The sequence below is a fragment of the Sander lucioperca genome, chromosome 12, assembly GCF_008315115.2.
Source record: "Sander lucioperca isolate FBNREF2018 chromosome 12, SLUC_FBN_1.2, whole genome shotgun sequence".
NCBI lineage: Eukaryota > Metazoa > Chordata > Actinopteri > Perciformes > Percidae > Sander > Sander lucioperca.
The window spans coordinates 2,567,032-2,579,906 of record NC_050184.1 but is presented as its reverse complement, the minus strand read 5'-3'; the positions used below and the strand labels follow the sequence as shown (position 1 = coordinate 2,579,906).

General features: G+C 43.0%; 2 protein-coding genes and 1 long non-coding RNA gene across 5 annotated transcripts in view; 2 read left to right on the top strand and 1 right to left on the bottom strand.

The window, feature by feature from the left end:
• The window catches only part of rtel1 (regulator of telomere elongation helicase 1), a 62,597-nt gene extending 53,777 nt beyond the window's left edge, over positions 1 to 8,820 (top strand). For all 3 annotated transcript variants that reach the window (XM_031311670.2, XM_031311678.2, XM_031311660.2), the window contains one exon: positions 8,521 to 8,820. In XM_031311670.2, the coding sequence (XP_031167530.1) occupies positions 8,521 to 8,585 (65 nt within the window). In that variant the 3' untranslated portion in view covers positions 8,586 to 8,820. The remainder of the gene's footprint in view (positions 1 to 8,520) is intronic.
• Positions 8,821 to 10,548: 1,728 nt separating this feature from the next.
• The window catches only part of LOC118496536, a 10,416-nt gene continuing 8,089 nt past the window's right edge, over positions 10,549 to 12,875 (bottom strand). The window contains exons 2-3 of the long non-coding RNA XR_004899106.1: positions 12,155 to 12,158; positions 10,549 to 10,560 (exon numbers count right to left, since the gene is read on the bottom strand). This is a non-coding gene — a long non-coding RNA (uncharacterized LOC118496536). The remainder of the gene's footprint in view (positions 10,561 to 12,154; positions 12,159 to 12,875) is intronic.
• Positions 11,568 to 12,875, top strand: part of icmt (isoprenylcysteine carboxyl methyltransferase) — an 8,021-nt gene continuing 6,713 nt past the window's right edge. Inside the window, exons 1-2 of the mRNA XM_031311712.2 lie at positions 11,568 to 11,837; positions 12,873 to 12,875. The exon at positions 12,873 to 12,875 is cut by the window's right edge and continues 86 nt beyond it. Coding sequence (XP_031167572.1) covers positions 11,619 to 11,837; positions 12,873 to 12,875 — 222 coding nt within the window. The 5' untranslated portion in view covers positions 11,568 to 11,618. The remainder of the gene's footprint in view (positions 11,838 to 12,872) is intronic.

Below are 12,875 nucleotides of genomic sequence, written 5' to 3'. Positions count from 1 at the left end.
GGCAGACCCAGACTCTTGGTGGGCGGTGTCTGACGGTTGGGGTTATGACGGTACAGGATGTAGCGTGGCACAGCAGAGCATGGGTGGACGCGGTGGACGCAGCAGGACGTAGTCGGGCATTGCAGGGAATCGCAGAGCGTAGCAGGGTGTAGCAGGTCCATAGCCACAGCTGCACCCAAGACCCAGGTCTTGGTGTCGCCCTAATCCGAGGCGATGTTCTGGGCGAAGAAGAAACATAAGGACTCCGGGGAGTAAACTCCCCAGAGCTAGGTGAGTAACAAGCACTTCTGAGACAGGATGTGCATAAAAGGAAACAAAAGAAAAGAGCGTGTCATAAGAAGGAACTTCCTCGGCAGTCTAGAATTATAACAGCATAACTAGGAGAGGCACTATATTATTGATTATACGATAGGTAAATCTGATGACTGTAAAGAGAAGCAGAGAAAAGCAGGGGTGCTGTGTCTGCAGCTATATACCCTGCCCCGCCGGTCTAGGCGTTCACTGCAACTCCTCACTCCCTAACTATAAGCTTTATCAAAGAGGAGAGTTTTCAGTTTAGTCTTAAATGTAGCGACGGTGTCTGCCCCCCGAACCCAGATTGGGAGCTGGTTCCACAGGAGAGGAGCCTGATAGCTGAAGGCTCTGCCTCCCATTCTACTTTTAGAGACTCTAGGAACCACAAGTAACTCTGCATTCTGGGAGCGTAGTGCTCTAGTGGGACAATAAGGTACTAAGAGGTCCTCAAGATATGAAGGAGCTTGACCATTTAGAGCTTTATAGGTCAGAAGAAGGATTTTAAATTCAATCCTGGATTTTACAGGAAGCCAATGGAGAGAAGCTAATACAGGAGAAATATGATCTCTTTTCTTAGTTCTTGTCAGAACACGCGCTGCAGCATTCTGGATCAGCTGGAGAGTCCTAACGGACTTATTTGAGCATCCTGATAATAAGGAATTACAGTAGTCCAGCCTGGAAGTAACGAATGCATGGACTAGTTTTTCTGCATCGTTTTGAGACAGGATGTTCCTAATTTTAGCAATGTTACGAAGGTGAAAAAAGGCTGTTCTAGAGGTGTGTTTTAGATGGGCGTTAAAGGATAGATCCTGATCAAAAATAACTCCTAGATTTCTGACAGTAGTACTTGAGGCCAGGGCAATGCCATCCAGAGTAATTATATCTTCGGCTAATGAGGTTCGTAGGGGTTTGGAGCCCAGCACAATAACTTCGGTTTTGTTTGAGTTTAACATCAGGAAATTGTAGGCCATCCATGATTTTATATCTTTAATGCAAGCTTGAAGTTTAGCTAGCTGGCTGGTTTCGTCTGGCTTGATTGACAGATATAATTGGGTGTCATCCGCATAACAGTGAAAGTTAATTGAGTGTTTCCTAATAATATTGCCTAGAGGAAGCATATATAAGGAGAATAGAATTGGTCCAAGCACTGAGCCTTGAGGAACGCCATGGTTAATTTTAGCGTAATTGGAGGGTTTATTGTTAACATTAACAAATTGCGATCGATCAGAGAAGTAGGACTTAAACCAGTTTAGTGCGATTCCTTTAATGCCAACTAAATGTTCCAGTCTCTGTAAGAGGATGGTATGGTCAATAGTATCGAATGCAGCACTAAGATCTAATAAGACAAGTACGGAGACAAGTCCTTTGTCTGATGCAGTTAGAAGATCGTTAGTGATTTTCACCAGTGCCGTCTCTGTGCTATGATGCTTTCTAAATCCTGACTGAAAGTCCTCAAATAAGCTATTGCTATGTAGAAAATCACATAACTGGTTAGCGACTACTTTCTCAAGGATCTTGGAGAGAAAGGGAAGGTTAGATATAGGTCTATAGTTGGCTAAGACCTCAGGATCGAGGGTGGGTTTTTTCAGTAGAGGTTTTATCACAGCTACTTTAAATGACTGCGGTACATAACCTGTCAATAAAGACATATTTATCATATCTAGCAATGAAGTGTTAACCACGGGTAACGCTTCTTTAAGTAGCTTCGTTGGGATGGGGTCCAAGAGACAGGTAGATGGCTTAGCTGAAGAGACCTTTAGCATTAATTGTTGAGGGTTTATAGGATAAAAGCAATCTAAGTATATGTCAGGTCTAGTCGTTCTTTCTAGCAGTCTGTCAGTTAAAGGTGACCCATTAGAGGTTGGGGGAAAGAGGTGATGAATAGTATCTCTAAATTTTATAATTTTATCGTTAAAGAAACTCATGAAGTCATCACTACTCAGAGCTATAGGAATAGATGGCTCAGTAGAGCTGTGGCTATCTGTCAGCCTGGCTACAGTGCTGAAAAGAAACCTTGGGTTGTTCTTATTTTCTTCTATTAGTGATGAATAGTAGTCTGATCTGGCCTTTCTTAGGGTCTTCCTATAGGTTTTCAGACTGTTTTGCCAGTCTAAACGAGATTCTTCCAGTTTGGTGGAACGCCATTTACTTTCAAGTTTGCGCGAGATTTGCTTTAATTTACGAGTTTGGGAGTTATACCAAGGTGCTAGTTTCCTTTGCTTCATCGTCTTCTTTTTAAGGGGAGCAACAGAGTCTAAAGTCGTCCGTAGGCAGGCCGTAGCATCGTCTACGAAATGATCAATTTGAGAGGGACTAAAGTTTACATAAAGATCCTCTGTTATATTACGGCACGTTAATGAGTTTAGTGCTGTTGGAATATCTTCCTTAAATTTAGCTATAGCACTGTCAGATAGGCTTCTAGCGTAGAAGCTTTTATCTAATTTCGTATAATCGGGTAGTAAGAATTCGAAAGTTATTAAGAAGTGGTCTGATAATAAAGGATTTTGCGGGAATACTATTACGTCTTCAATTTTGATGCCATATGCCAGCACAAGGTCGAGGGTGTGGTTAAAACAGTGCGTGGCCTCATGCACACTCTGACTGAAACCAATTGAATCTAGTAGTGAGTTGAAAGCAGTACTAAGGCTATTGCTGTCAACGTCCACATGGATATTAAAATCACCTACAATAAGTACTTTGTCTGATTTTAGGACTACACATGATAAAAACTCTGAGAATTCCGATAAAAATTCACAATATGGACCTGGTGCTCGGTAGACAACAACAAATATAATTGGCTGTACTGTTTTCCATGTTGGATGCTGAAGGTTAAGAACGAGATTTTCAAAGAGTTATAATTTAGTTTAGGTTTAGGATTAATTAACAGGTTAGAGTCAAATATGGCTGCAACTCCCCCTCCTCGGCCTGAGCCTCGTGGAATTTGAGTATTAATATGAGTGGGAGGAGTGGCTTCATTTAGACTGACATAATCTTCATGGCCCAGCCAGGTTTCAGTTAGACAGAATAGATCAATTTGATTATCGGATATCAATTCGTTTACTAGTATTGCTTTAGAAGACAGAGATCTGATATTTAGTAGACCGCATCTAATTTTCCTATCCTGTTCTATCATTGCAGTGGTAGTTGTAATTCCAATTAGGTTGTTAAGTATTGCCCCTTTTTTGGTTACCTGTGGCTGACGTGAACTGGATGCTAAATTGACTATGTTTGCAGTCAACTCCTTATTACTTAGGGGATTCAACACTTTGTATGGTCTATTGTTGATTATAACTGGAATAGTACTAGTATTACATTTTACCCTGCAGAAAACATTTTCAGATTCATTCACTTGTAAAGTGCCATTAGGATCAATACCTGGGGGGCATGAATCTGTGATATTTTCAACAGAATGTCAATACTTAACTTTCAGTGTGGTCGTTATGTTGTCAGATAGCAGCCTGGCTCCATGTCGGTTTGGGTGGAGACCATCATGTTTCAGCAGGCTGGGCCTCTCCCAGAACAAGTTGAAGTTGTCGACATAGGGAATGCCCAGGGAAGCGCAGTGGGGTTTCAGCCAGGTGTGGAGCCCGAACAGTCTGGACCATCTTTCAGCACCCTTTCTGTAGGTAGGTAGAGGCCCAGAAATGACGATCCGTTTTCCTGTGCCCATCAGGGTGGTGATGAGAGTGGTGAAGTCTTTTCGAAGTGCTGTCGACCGTCTCTCTCTGATGTCGTTTGTGCCCACATGCACGATGATGTTGTCGACCTTAGCGTGGCAGGCGAGGATGCTGGGAAGTTTGTGCTGGATGTCACGGACCTTGGCACCAGGGAAGCAGTAGACCTTGGACGGACCGCTAGGTGTAGGGGGAATGTAGAGGTCCCTGACCATGGAGCTTCCGATGACCAGCGTGGAAGTTGTTGGGTCTGAAGGGGGGCGCGCCGACTGTGTGGATGGGCCAGGATGAGCGCCGTGGGGACGTGGCAGAGAAGGGTTTCCGCAGAGCAGAGGGAACTCCTCATCGTTCATCAGAATGGTGTAGCGATTTTCTAGTCGTATAGGTTGGGCTGGGCCTGAGCGCTGTCCTGACCGCCTGCTGTGGTGCTTGCTTATACGCCATGGCTCAGGCTGGTGTGGAGTGGAGCTGGTCAGCAGAGCTGACTTGGTTCTCGGCAGAAGCCGAGGAGAGACGACAGGGACAGAGGTTGTATTAGTGCGTGGTGGGGTGAGAGTAGTGCAGGGCAGAGTGGAATCAAAACATCCGACATTAGTGTGTGTGTGAGGGGAACTTCCAATGATAATGGTGTCAAGGAACTGTTCATTCACCTTGATCTGGTGGAGAGTCGCTATTCTGGCTTCAAGTTCCACTATCTTCTGGCTGAACAGGAGGCACGAGTCGCAGCCAGGTGTACAGCTGAGGGGGGGCATCGTGTAGCTTGCTAGTTTAGCTAGTAGCAACGTTGACGGAGGCCCTCTCCAAAACCGATCCCTCTTCTTCTTCACTTGCAGTTCACAAGTCAACACTTGCGGATGCTCCTGCTTGTGTTAGCAAGCTGTGGATACTCCGTTACTACTGCCAAAATATAGAAAAGAATTCCAAGGAGGCAAACATCCTAAGGGGTCCACGTCACCTCCCCGCTAGCAGACAGGCTAACTAGCCGTTAGCACAACAAATAGCTAGACGTTGGTTAACGGAGCGGAGGAGAGTTTTACAAACAACGGAGAAACTGCGGCCAGACAGGTCCGGTTAATATACGCCAGAGAGGAAAACAGTGTGAAACCCCGTTTACCAGTCCCTCTAGAAAAACGTGATTATGCGATCTCATAATTCAATGCATAATCAGCCAAATGGCGCTTTTCCATTACACGGTACCTGCTCGCCTCGCCTCGACTCTACTCGCCTTTTTTTGTTTTCCATTACGAAAAAAAGTCCCTGGTACCTGCTAACAGGTACTTTTTTTAGTACCTCCTCAGTCGAGGTTCCAAGCGAGCTGAGGCGAGCAGAAAAGGTGACGTGAAAGCGACAGACGGGGGTGTCCTGAACAAACCTGCTATTTTTAAACAGTTTAGCCAGCTGTGGTTTTTGTTGCTGCCTCCAGCTTCTTCTGAAACTAAATGTGTCTTCTGGCAACAACAACACACCTTCCACGTTCTGTGTTAGGTCACGGCAGTTTACTGCGGCGCCGCTTGTTTCAGTTCTGCGGAGGCTCCAGGCAGAGCTTTCGCTGTATCCTAACTACACACACACATGCTGGCTCGACGCACACACCAGCTGACAAAAGTATACATCAGGCCACATATTACACAGGCTACGGCTAAAGCTCTGCGTGGAGCCTCCACAGAACTGTAAAACAAGCTCAAGTGGCCTGATGTTATACTTGTGCGCTGGTGTGTGCGTGGAGCCGACATACGACCAGCCACGCTGAGGCGGTACTAAAATCTGCAATGGAAAACTACGCACAGTGTGCCGAGGCGAAGCGAGTAGAGTCGAGGCGAGTCAAGCAGGTACCATGTAATGGAAAAACGCCAAAAGTCTGCATATTTATGCGGGGGCCGCATTTTTTTCAAATACGCCGTACTTAAATAAATTGCCGATTTCCGCACACAATATGCGGGGCTTGCATAATTTCATAATCCCCGCATTAACATTGCAAAAAAGTCACATATATCTTAGCAGAAAGTTGAAAAATGTTGCATTTACTTCACACAAGAGCAGCCATTTTCCCCTGTTGCCATGGGAACATTATGAAGTGACGTAATTACGCGACGTGAACATCATCGAAAAGCTGCAAACCCCGCGATGAAGCCACGATGAAACTGCAGTTTTTGCAAGTTCCCGCAATTTCATCGCATAAAATTGCATAAATATCCCGCGTATTCCATCGCATTTTTTAAGAAAACGTGCCGCATAATCAAGGATTTTTGCCTGCAACAATCACAAAAAAACTCCACATTTTTCTGGAAGGACTGACTGGTTTACACGTACGTACGCGGTTATTTTGAAAAACGGAGACATTTCCCTTCGTTTGTGCCCTTTGTTTACACGCAAACGGAGAATTTGCCTCTGAAAACGAGTCTTTCTAAAAACTACAGCCAGAGTGGAGATTTTGGAAATCTTCGTTTGCACGTTAGCACGTAAACTGAGACAACGGAGGTTTAGGCAGCCGAGGAAGAGAAGAGAGAGGAAGTGATTCGTTGCTGTTGTTGCTGTTTTCGGGATTCTGATTGGCTAACGTGGGCTTGAGCTTCTCGTTACACTGCCACCTACAGGTCTGGTGTGCTCTTGACGGCATATATACACGGTTACATTTAAACGAACACTTTTCTGAAAACTGACCGCTGTGCACGATGTTACTTTTGAAAACGGAGAAGTTGAAATGTCCGTTTATAAAAATAGCCGGCCACGTGTAAACGTAGCATGAAACCTACGGCTAAAAACACTAACAAAGTGCCTGTAGCTAGCTAAAAACATCAAATTTAAACATGTTAAAGGATTATTTTAGCACCCTTTGTCTACCAGAGAGGACAAGTTAGCTGTTAGTAAGCTAACGTTAGCTATGTGTTAGCAAGCTAAGGCAGTTTCAAACATAAAACTGTAGCTTTCTGATTTATCCACATAAAATTCCACTATAACACAAGTTACATGCTGTCAAAATGCTTTAGCTTAACTTACAGATATATAGTCTACCTAAAACTGACATTTGGATATTTGACTTTGTAACAAAATGCTTGCTGCACATGTAACGTTGGGCCTAACGTTAGCTTAGTGTCTTCCCGTTCTCACGTCTGTATCCACTTTTGTCTTCATAAAAGCTCCCTTTTTTTCGGGTCAGCAGCTTATAAAAACTTAGTTCTGAGGTCTTTGTTTTGTTGTTAGTGAATATCAACACACAGCAGCTTTTAGGCATTCTTCTGTTGTTTGTAGCAGACTGAATTGACGATGATGATATTTAACCCTCCTGTTGTCCTCGGGTCAAATTCGACCAGTTTTGAAAGTTTCAACATCAGAATTAAGGAAATTTTCAAGGAAATTGCCCAAAGATTACATAAATGGTTCCATACCACGCTCTTCGCAAGTAAAATTAAGGATCAGATCTCTACTTTCATTGAATTTTGGATGTTTTATTAAATTTGATAGCATTTATAAAACAGTATCCTGACTAAACTTTGACAGTCTGTGATTTTCCACTCAATCGTAACTATGGCTGTGTCTCAAACCGCCTACTGTCACACTTCAAACTCTTAGTTTTAAGTATATCGTGTAGATAACGCAAAAAGTCAGAGCACTGAAAGTACCAGGATGACCCCCTAAAAACGGTCAAAAAGTTCAGTGTGGAACGATGGACCCTACGCGCACTAAACGGACGCCTTCTTGACTACAAAGCGGAAAGGGGAGGGACCAGGGACGTCGACCGGCAGCTGATTGGACGAACGCGTCACGTGGGCCTGGCTTCTCCCGAATTTCACAACCGAGCATAATGGCGGCTCGTTCAGAATACGATCTCGTATTTTACGAAGATAGTTCACCGAAACGTGTTTCTGAAAACATTTTAAGAGAGAAATAGGCCGCGCAGTTGCTGAATCTGTCTTCATTTCAGATCAACAAAGGTCAGTTTAACAGATTTTCGTCAGATTTTGAGAGGCGGCGAGCCGAGCCGACCGCTCCTCATTTTACGTAAGTGTTCCTTTTGGGACAATACTAACCATCGAAAGTGGGCACTACAGCAGGAAGTGGTCAGTGACCATTAGCAGGGTACTGACAGAAGTATGCGGAATGAGACACAGCCTATCTGTCGAAATAACTCATAATTTCAGCTTTTTTTCAACTAAAAAAAGTTAGGTAGGCTTTAATTTCATATAAATGAGGTTTATTGACCATGAATTCCAATAAGTTCATGTTAGTGGTGTATCTGGTGGTAGTGAATTTTTCCGACATTTTTGTCACTTATTTCAACGTTTTTTTTATCAAATTCTTTTTTTCTTCAAATGCTATAAAATAAAATAATAAAAATAATTTAATGAAAGTAGTGAACTGATCATCTATTTTACTTGTGAAGAGCATTGTAGGGAACCATCCATGTTATTTTTTGACAATTTGGTTGAAAGAAAACCCAAATTTCTGATGTAGAAGCTTTTTGAAAATGGGTTAAATTTGACAGGAGGGATAACAAGACTTCTTACAGCTATGAGACCTTAATACTCCTTTTACTTGTTTGTTTGTTTTCCAGCTTCATCATCACCGAAGACACAAAGCAAGCTCTCCAGTTTTTTCTCCAACAGCCAAAGAAAGTAGAATCTGAGTTACAACAGCGTCCATGTATTTATAAACCGCTCGTAACTCACACTGCTGACAAAACTATGCACAAGCCAGGCTCTGTTCTGGGGCTTTGTGATGTAATTGTAAATAAGGTGCAGTTTTCAATTGTTTTGTATTAAAATGAATTTCATGACAATGTAATATGGAGGAATATTATGTTTTTATGTGAAGTTTTTAAATGTCTTCAACTAATTAAATTTATGAAATTACAGGTGTTTTAAGTGTCTTCTGGCAAAAACATTGAAAATAAAGCGACAAAAACTAGGTGGGCCAAAATGTATTATGATCCTAAATTGGCCAAAATCTGCGAGGGGCCGGATTTGGCCCCTAAAGGCTGTTTTATGCTTCTGTGTGAACTCCACGATGTAGCTACGACATCGCTCCTACGGCGTCGTGACCCTTTCGGAGTTCTGCGTTGGGGTTGCTTTGCATCACGGTGCATTTCACGCCATAACGCTAGAGGGGGTGTGTGGCGTTATGTGAGCAAGCAAACTTTAGCACAACTGCCCACAAAGTACTAGCCTGGTCCTACCAGACTCTGGTCCACTAGCCTGGTCCTACCAGACTCTGGTCCATTAGCCTGGTCCTACCAGACTCTGGTCCATTAGCCTGGTCCTACCAGACTCTGGTCCATTAGCCTGGTCCTACCAGACTCTGGTCCATTAGCCTGGTCCTACCAGACTCTGGTCCACTAGCCTGGTCCTACCAGACTCTGGTCCATTAGCCTGGTCCTACCAGACTCTGGTCCACTAGCCTGGTCCTACCAGACTCTGGTCCATTAGCCTGGTCCTACCAGACTCTGGTACACTAGCCTGGTCCTACCAGACTCTGGTACATTTCATTGGTCCAGAGAGTCTGGCCTCTCTCCATTGACAAGTGTTAACTTCCTTGAAGGCTGGTACTCTGTTGAAGTTTAAAACTATTGGATCTGCCCAGAGCCACTCTGGATCTGCCATAACCAATCGCTAACGTTTGTTTGTGACGTCGGCTTAGCATCGCTAGCGTTAGCCTTTACCCAACTCCTTCACCACTAACGGAGCGAGCTGGGAAATCAAACTGTTCCAGAACCCCGTGAGGAGGAGGGCCACAACATCATGGCCACCAACAAAACTCAGCAGAGATTGTTCTTGCTCGGGCTTTAACTTCTGGATATTCGGCAGCGTTGCCACAACGGACCGAATGGCTTCGCTCGCATCTTTCTCCGCCGCCATTATGGAACTACAACTCAAACTAGCGCATGTCACAACCTCAACGTCATCGTTCTCAGCCTCTCCCTCTGTTCACTGATTGGACCGCCAAATATTTGGCCGGAGAAAACCCAAGAATATACCGCAAACCCAGACGGAGTAGTGAAGAGAAATGAAAATTGAGCAGAAGTACGTAGGAGCCAGGCTAACAAGGCGAAGTGCTAATTTCAAAACGTTACTGACATATATAGACACTTTACAGATGGATAACCCCGTCATTGTAACCACAATATGTCTGAGTTTATTTGCAAAGCTGATTCCGTGAACTAGCATGTTGCTACTCCCCACAGTAGGCTGCTTGAAACACTGACTATCAACACACAGGACCAGTTGACCAATCACAGTCCTTGCGGTCTGCGTAGCCTCGACGTGAAGTTACAATTTTTTGAAGGTGCACGTCGAGCTACAGCGGAGGGCTCGGAGAGGGGTTCACGTCAACGCAGAGGGGTCTGCGGGGGTACGCCGTCGATTCGACGCAGAAGCATAGAACGGCCTTAAAGCGTAACTCTCGCCAAAATGCAACCTAGGGTCTTTTTGTGAATGTACCCGAGTCAAACTTTAGTTTAAAAGCATAATTAGGACAGAAGCACCACTTTTAAGATTGACCGTATTCTCGTTTTTCGGTCAAATGGCCTTTTGAATGGGAGAGCTAGGGGCACTTTGATGCTAGCCTCAAAATCGCTATTTTTAAACCACTAAGAAGGCTCGACACAACATGAGACTTTGCTCCAAGTATGACCAGGGGCTCTACACCTTAACGGAAGACTTGACAACATTGGTTGTGTACCCAGAGTTTACTAAAGGAGGGTAAAGATGGAAAGCTCCTAAAGCTTAGTTCCATATAAATGCACGGATAATTTGTTGTTTTGTCGTTAGTGAAACACAATATTGATCTTGTAGTTGAAAAAGGAACCTCATATAAGAATGACATTTCCTCCTATGGAGTCCGTTCATTCACTCTGGGTACACTAACAATGTTCTCAATGCTTCCGTTAAGGTGTAGAGCCCCTGGTGATACTTGGAGCAAAGTCTTAAAAATAGATATTTTGAGGCTAGCATCAAAGTGTCCCTAGCACTCCCATTCAAAAGGCCATTTGACCCAAAAACGAGAATACGGTCAATCTTAAAAGTGGCGATTCCGTCCTAAATATGCTTTTAAACGAAAGTTTGACTCTGGTACAGTCACAAAAAGACCCTAGGTTGCATTTTGGCGAGAGTTACGCTTTAAGCAGAACCAAAACCAAGCTTTAACTTGGGAACCAAAGAAATCTGCCGAGCTCATGATGTTTGATGTGCTCTTGCAGTTAGCGATATGTTGGCGATGCCAGGCTACTGGCTATTTGATTTAGTCTGAGAGTCTGTGACATATCCACGCCTCCTTCATTTGAATATAAGAAATGGTTATAAAAAGAGAGTAAAATAAATGTGGCCTTAGGAAAAAAAAAGTCCCCTGAAATAAATAAAATGATTCCTTTGAAAAAACGTATTTTATTAAATAATATCCTATTGATTTATTAAATTTTTTATTGAACTATATTGAACCATTTATATATTTATTCCCTCATTTATTTATTACAGGATTTATTTTATAGACTTTAGTTCATATTTATCCCATTATTTATGTTATTATTTATTTAATATTGAATTAAATGGCATTCCATCCATTTAAATTTCTGTCAACCAAAACGTGAAAGCCGTAAATTGACAACGCGAGGTTTACATTTAGATATCGCGATAGTTCCTTGAGCACAGTATTTCCATCATGGCAGGCAGTAAGTTGGTGCTAGAAGGAAGAGTGAGTGTAAAAGCATTTATTTTAGGACTCAGCGTGGTTGTAATCCCATTGATCAGAACGTGGTTCGGGCACATTGACTGGGTCTTTGATAATCTGACGGAAACTCGCGGAAAAATAGTGATTTGTATCCACGTTGCAGTTGCCAACGGCCTCTTGCTAATCGTATACAGGGGACCTCTATACAAGGTAAGCATTGACGTTAGGAAGCCAACCTAACCCTTTTCATTCTCATTGTATCTCTTACTTAAGCACATAAGTGTCAGTGCTGTCCAACAGTAAAGTATTTTATCTACCTCAAGCTTGTGTTGACACAGTTGTCTGACGTAATTTACGTCGGCAGTTAAACTTTAATGTTGCACTGCTAATGTTAGCTAGCTACCATAAGCTAGCTAACTAGGCTACGTTAATCTTATTAGCTAAAGAGGAACAAGACAGCTGGCGTTGATGTACTCGAGATAGAAACCTAAGCCAGGTAAAGCTGCAGTGGCTTACAATAATGTGACAGCACTCAGCTCGGCATGTTGTAAATCGTTGGCTGTGTGACTTAGAGGTATAACCAAACTCATGGTATAAATTCGGCGAAATTCGCTGCAATAAAACCGTTGACGTTACTAATACATGGCCTAAACATCTATCTTAACTTAGAGTTGGTTTGCTGTTGTTGTTTGAAGATGGTGAGGGAAAACAACCGAATTTAAGGGCGTACTCTGATGATTGACAAACTATCTTCCTTCATGTAATGCTATGTATGTGGCTTTTTTAAAAATTAAATCAAATAAAATGCCAGATATTAAGCATGAGTTTGGTCGGCGCCACAGAATAGACTTTTTCAATGGAATTCCATTGCTAGGCAACAGCCTGGCCCCTTTCTTAACTTACTGTCAGTTGATGTCATTCACATACACTGCAACAGGAAATCAACTTAGGGCCATTTACAATATTTTACCTTATTTTACCTTTTGTATATGAACGTATGTACAATAAAGAATTAATAAAATAAATAAAAAAAAAAAAAACTTGGGGCCATTTTTATGTTTACAACTGGTCCAATGTAGCTAGCCCGGTGAAACTGGCTGTTATTTGAATTGGCAATGGCGCCAACCTGTCTTGAGGATAGGTAGAGAGAAAACGGTTTTTGTTTACGTGACGCCAGCTGTTTGTCCCGGGATAACATGTGTCCTGTTTGACCCGGGATAACATGAGTGTCCTAACTCGTTCTAGGTC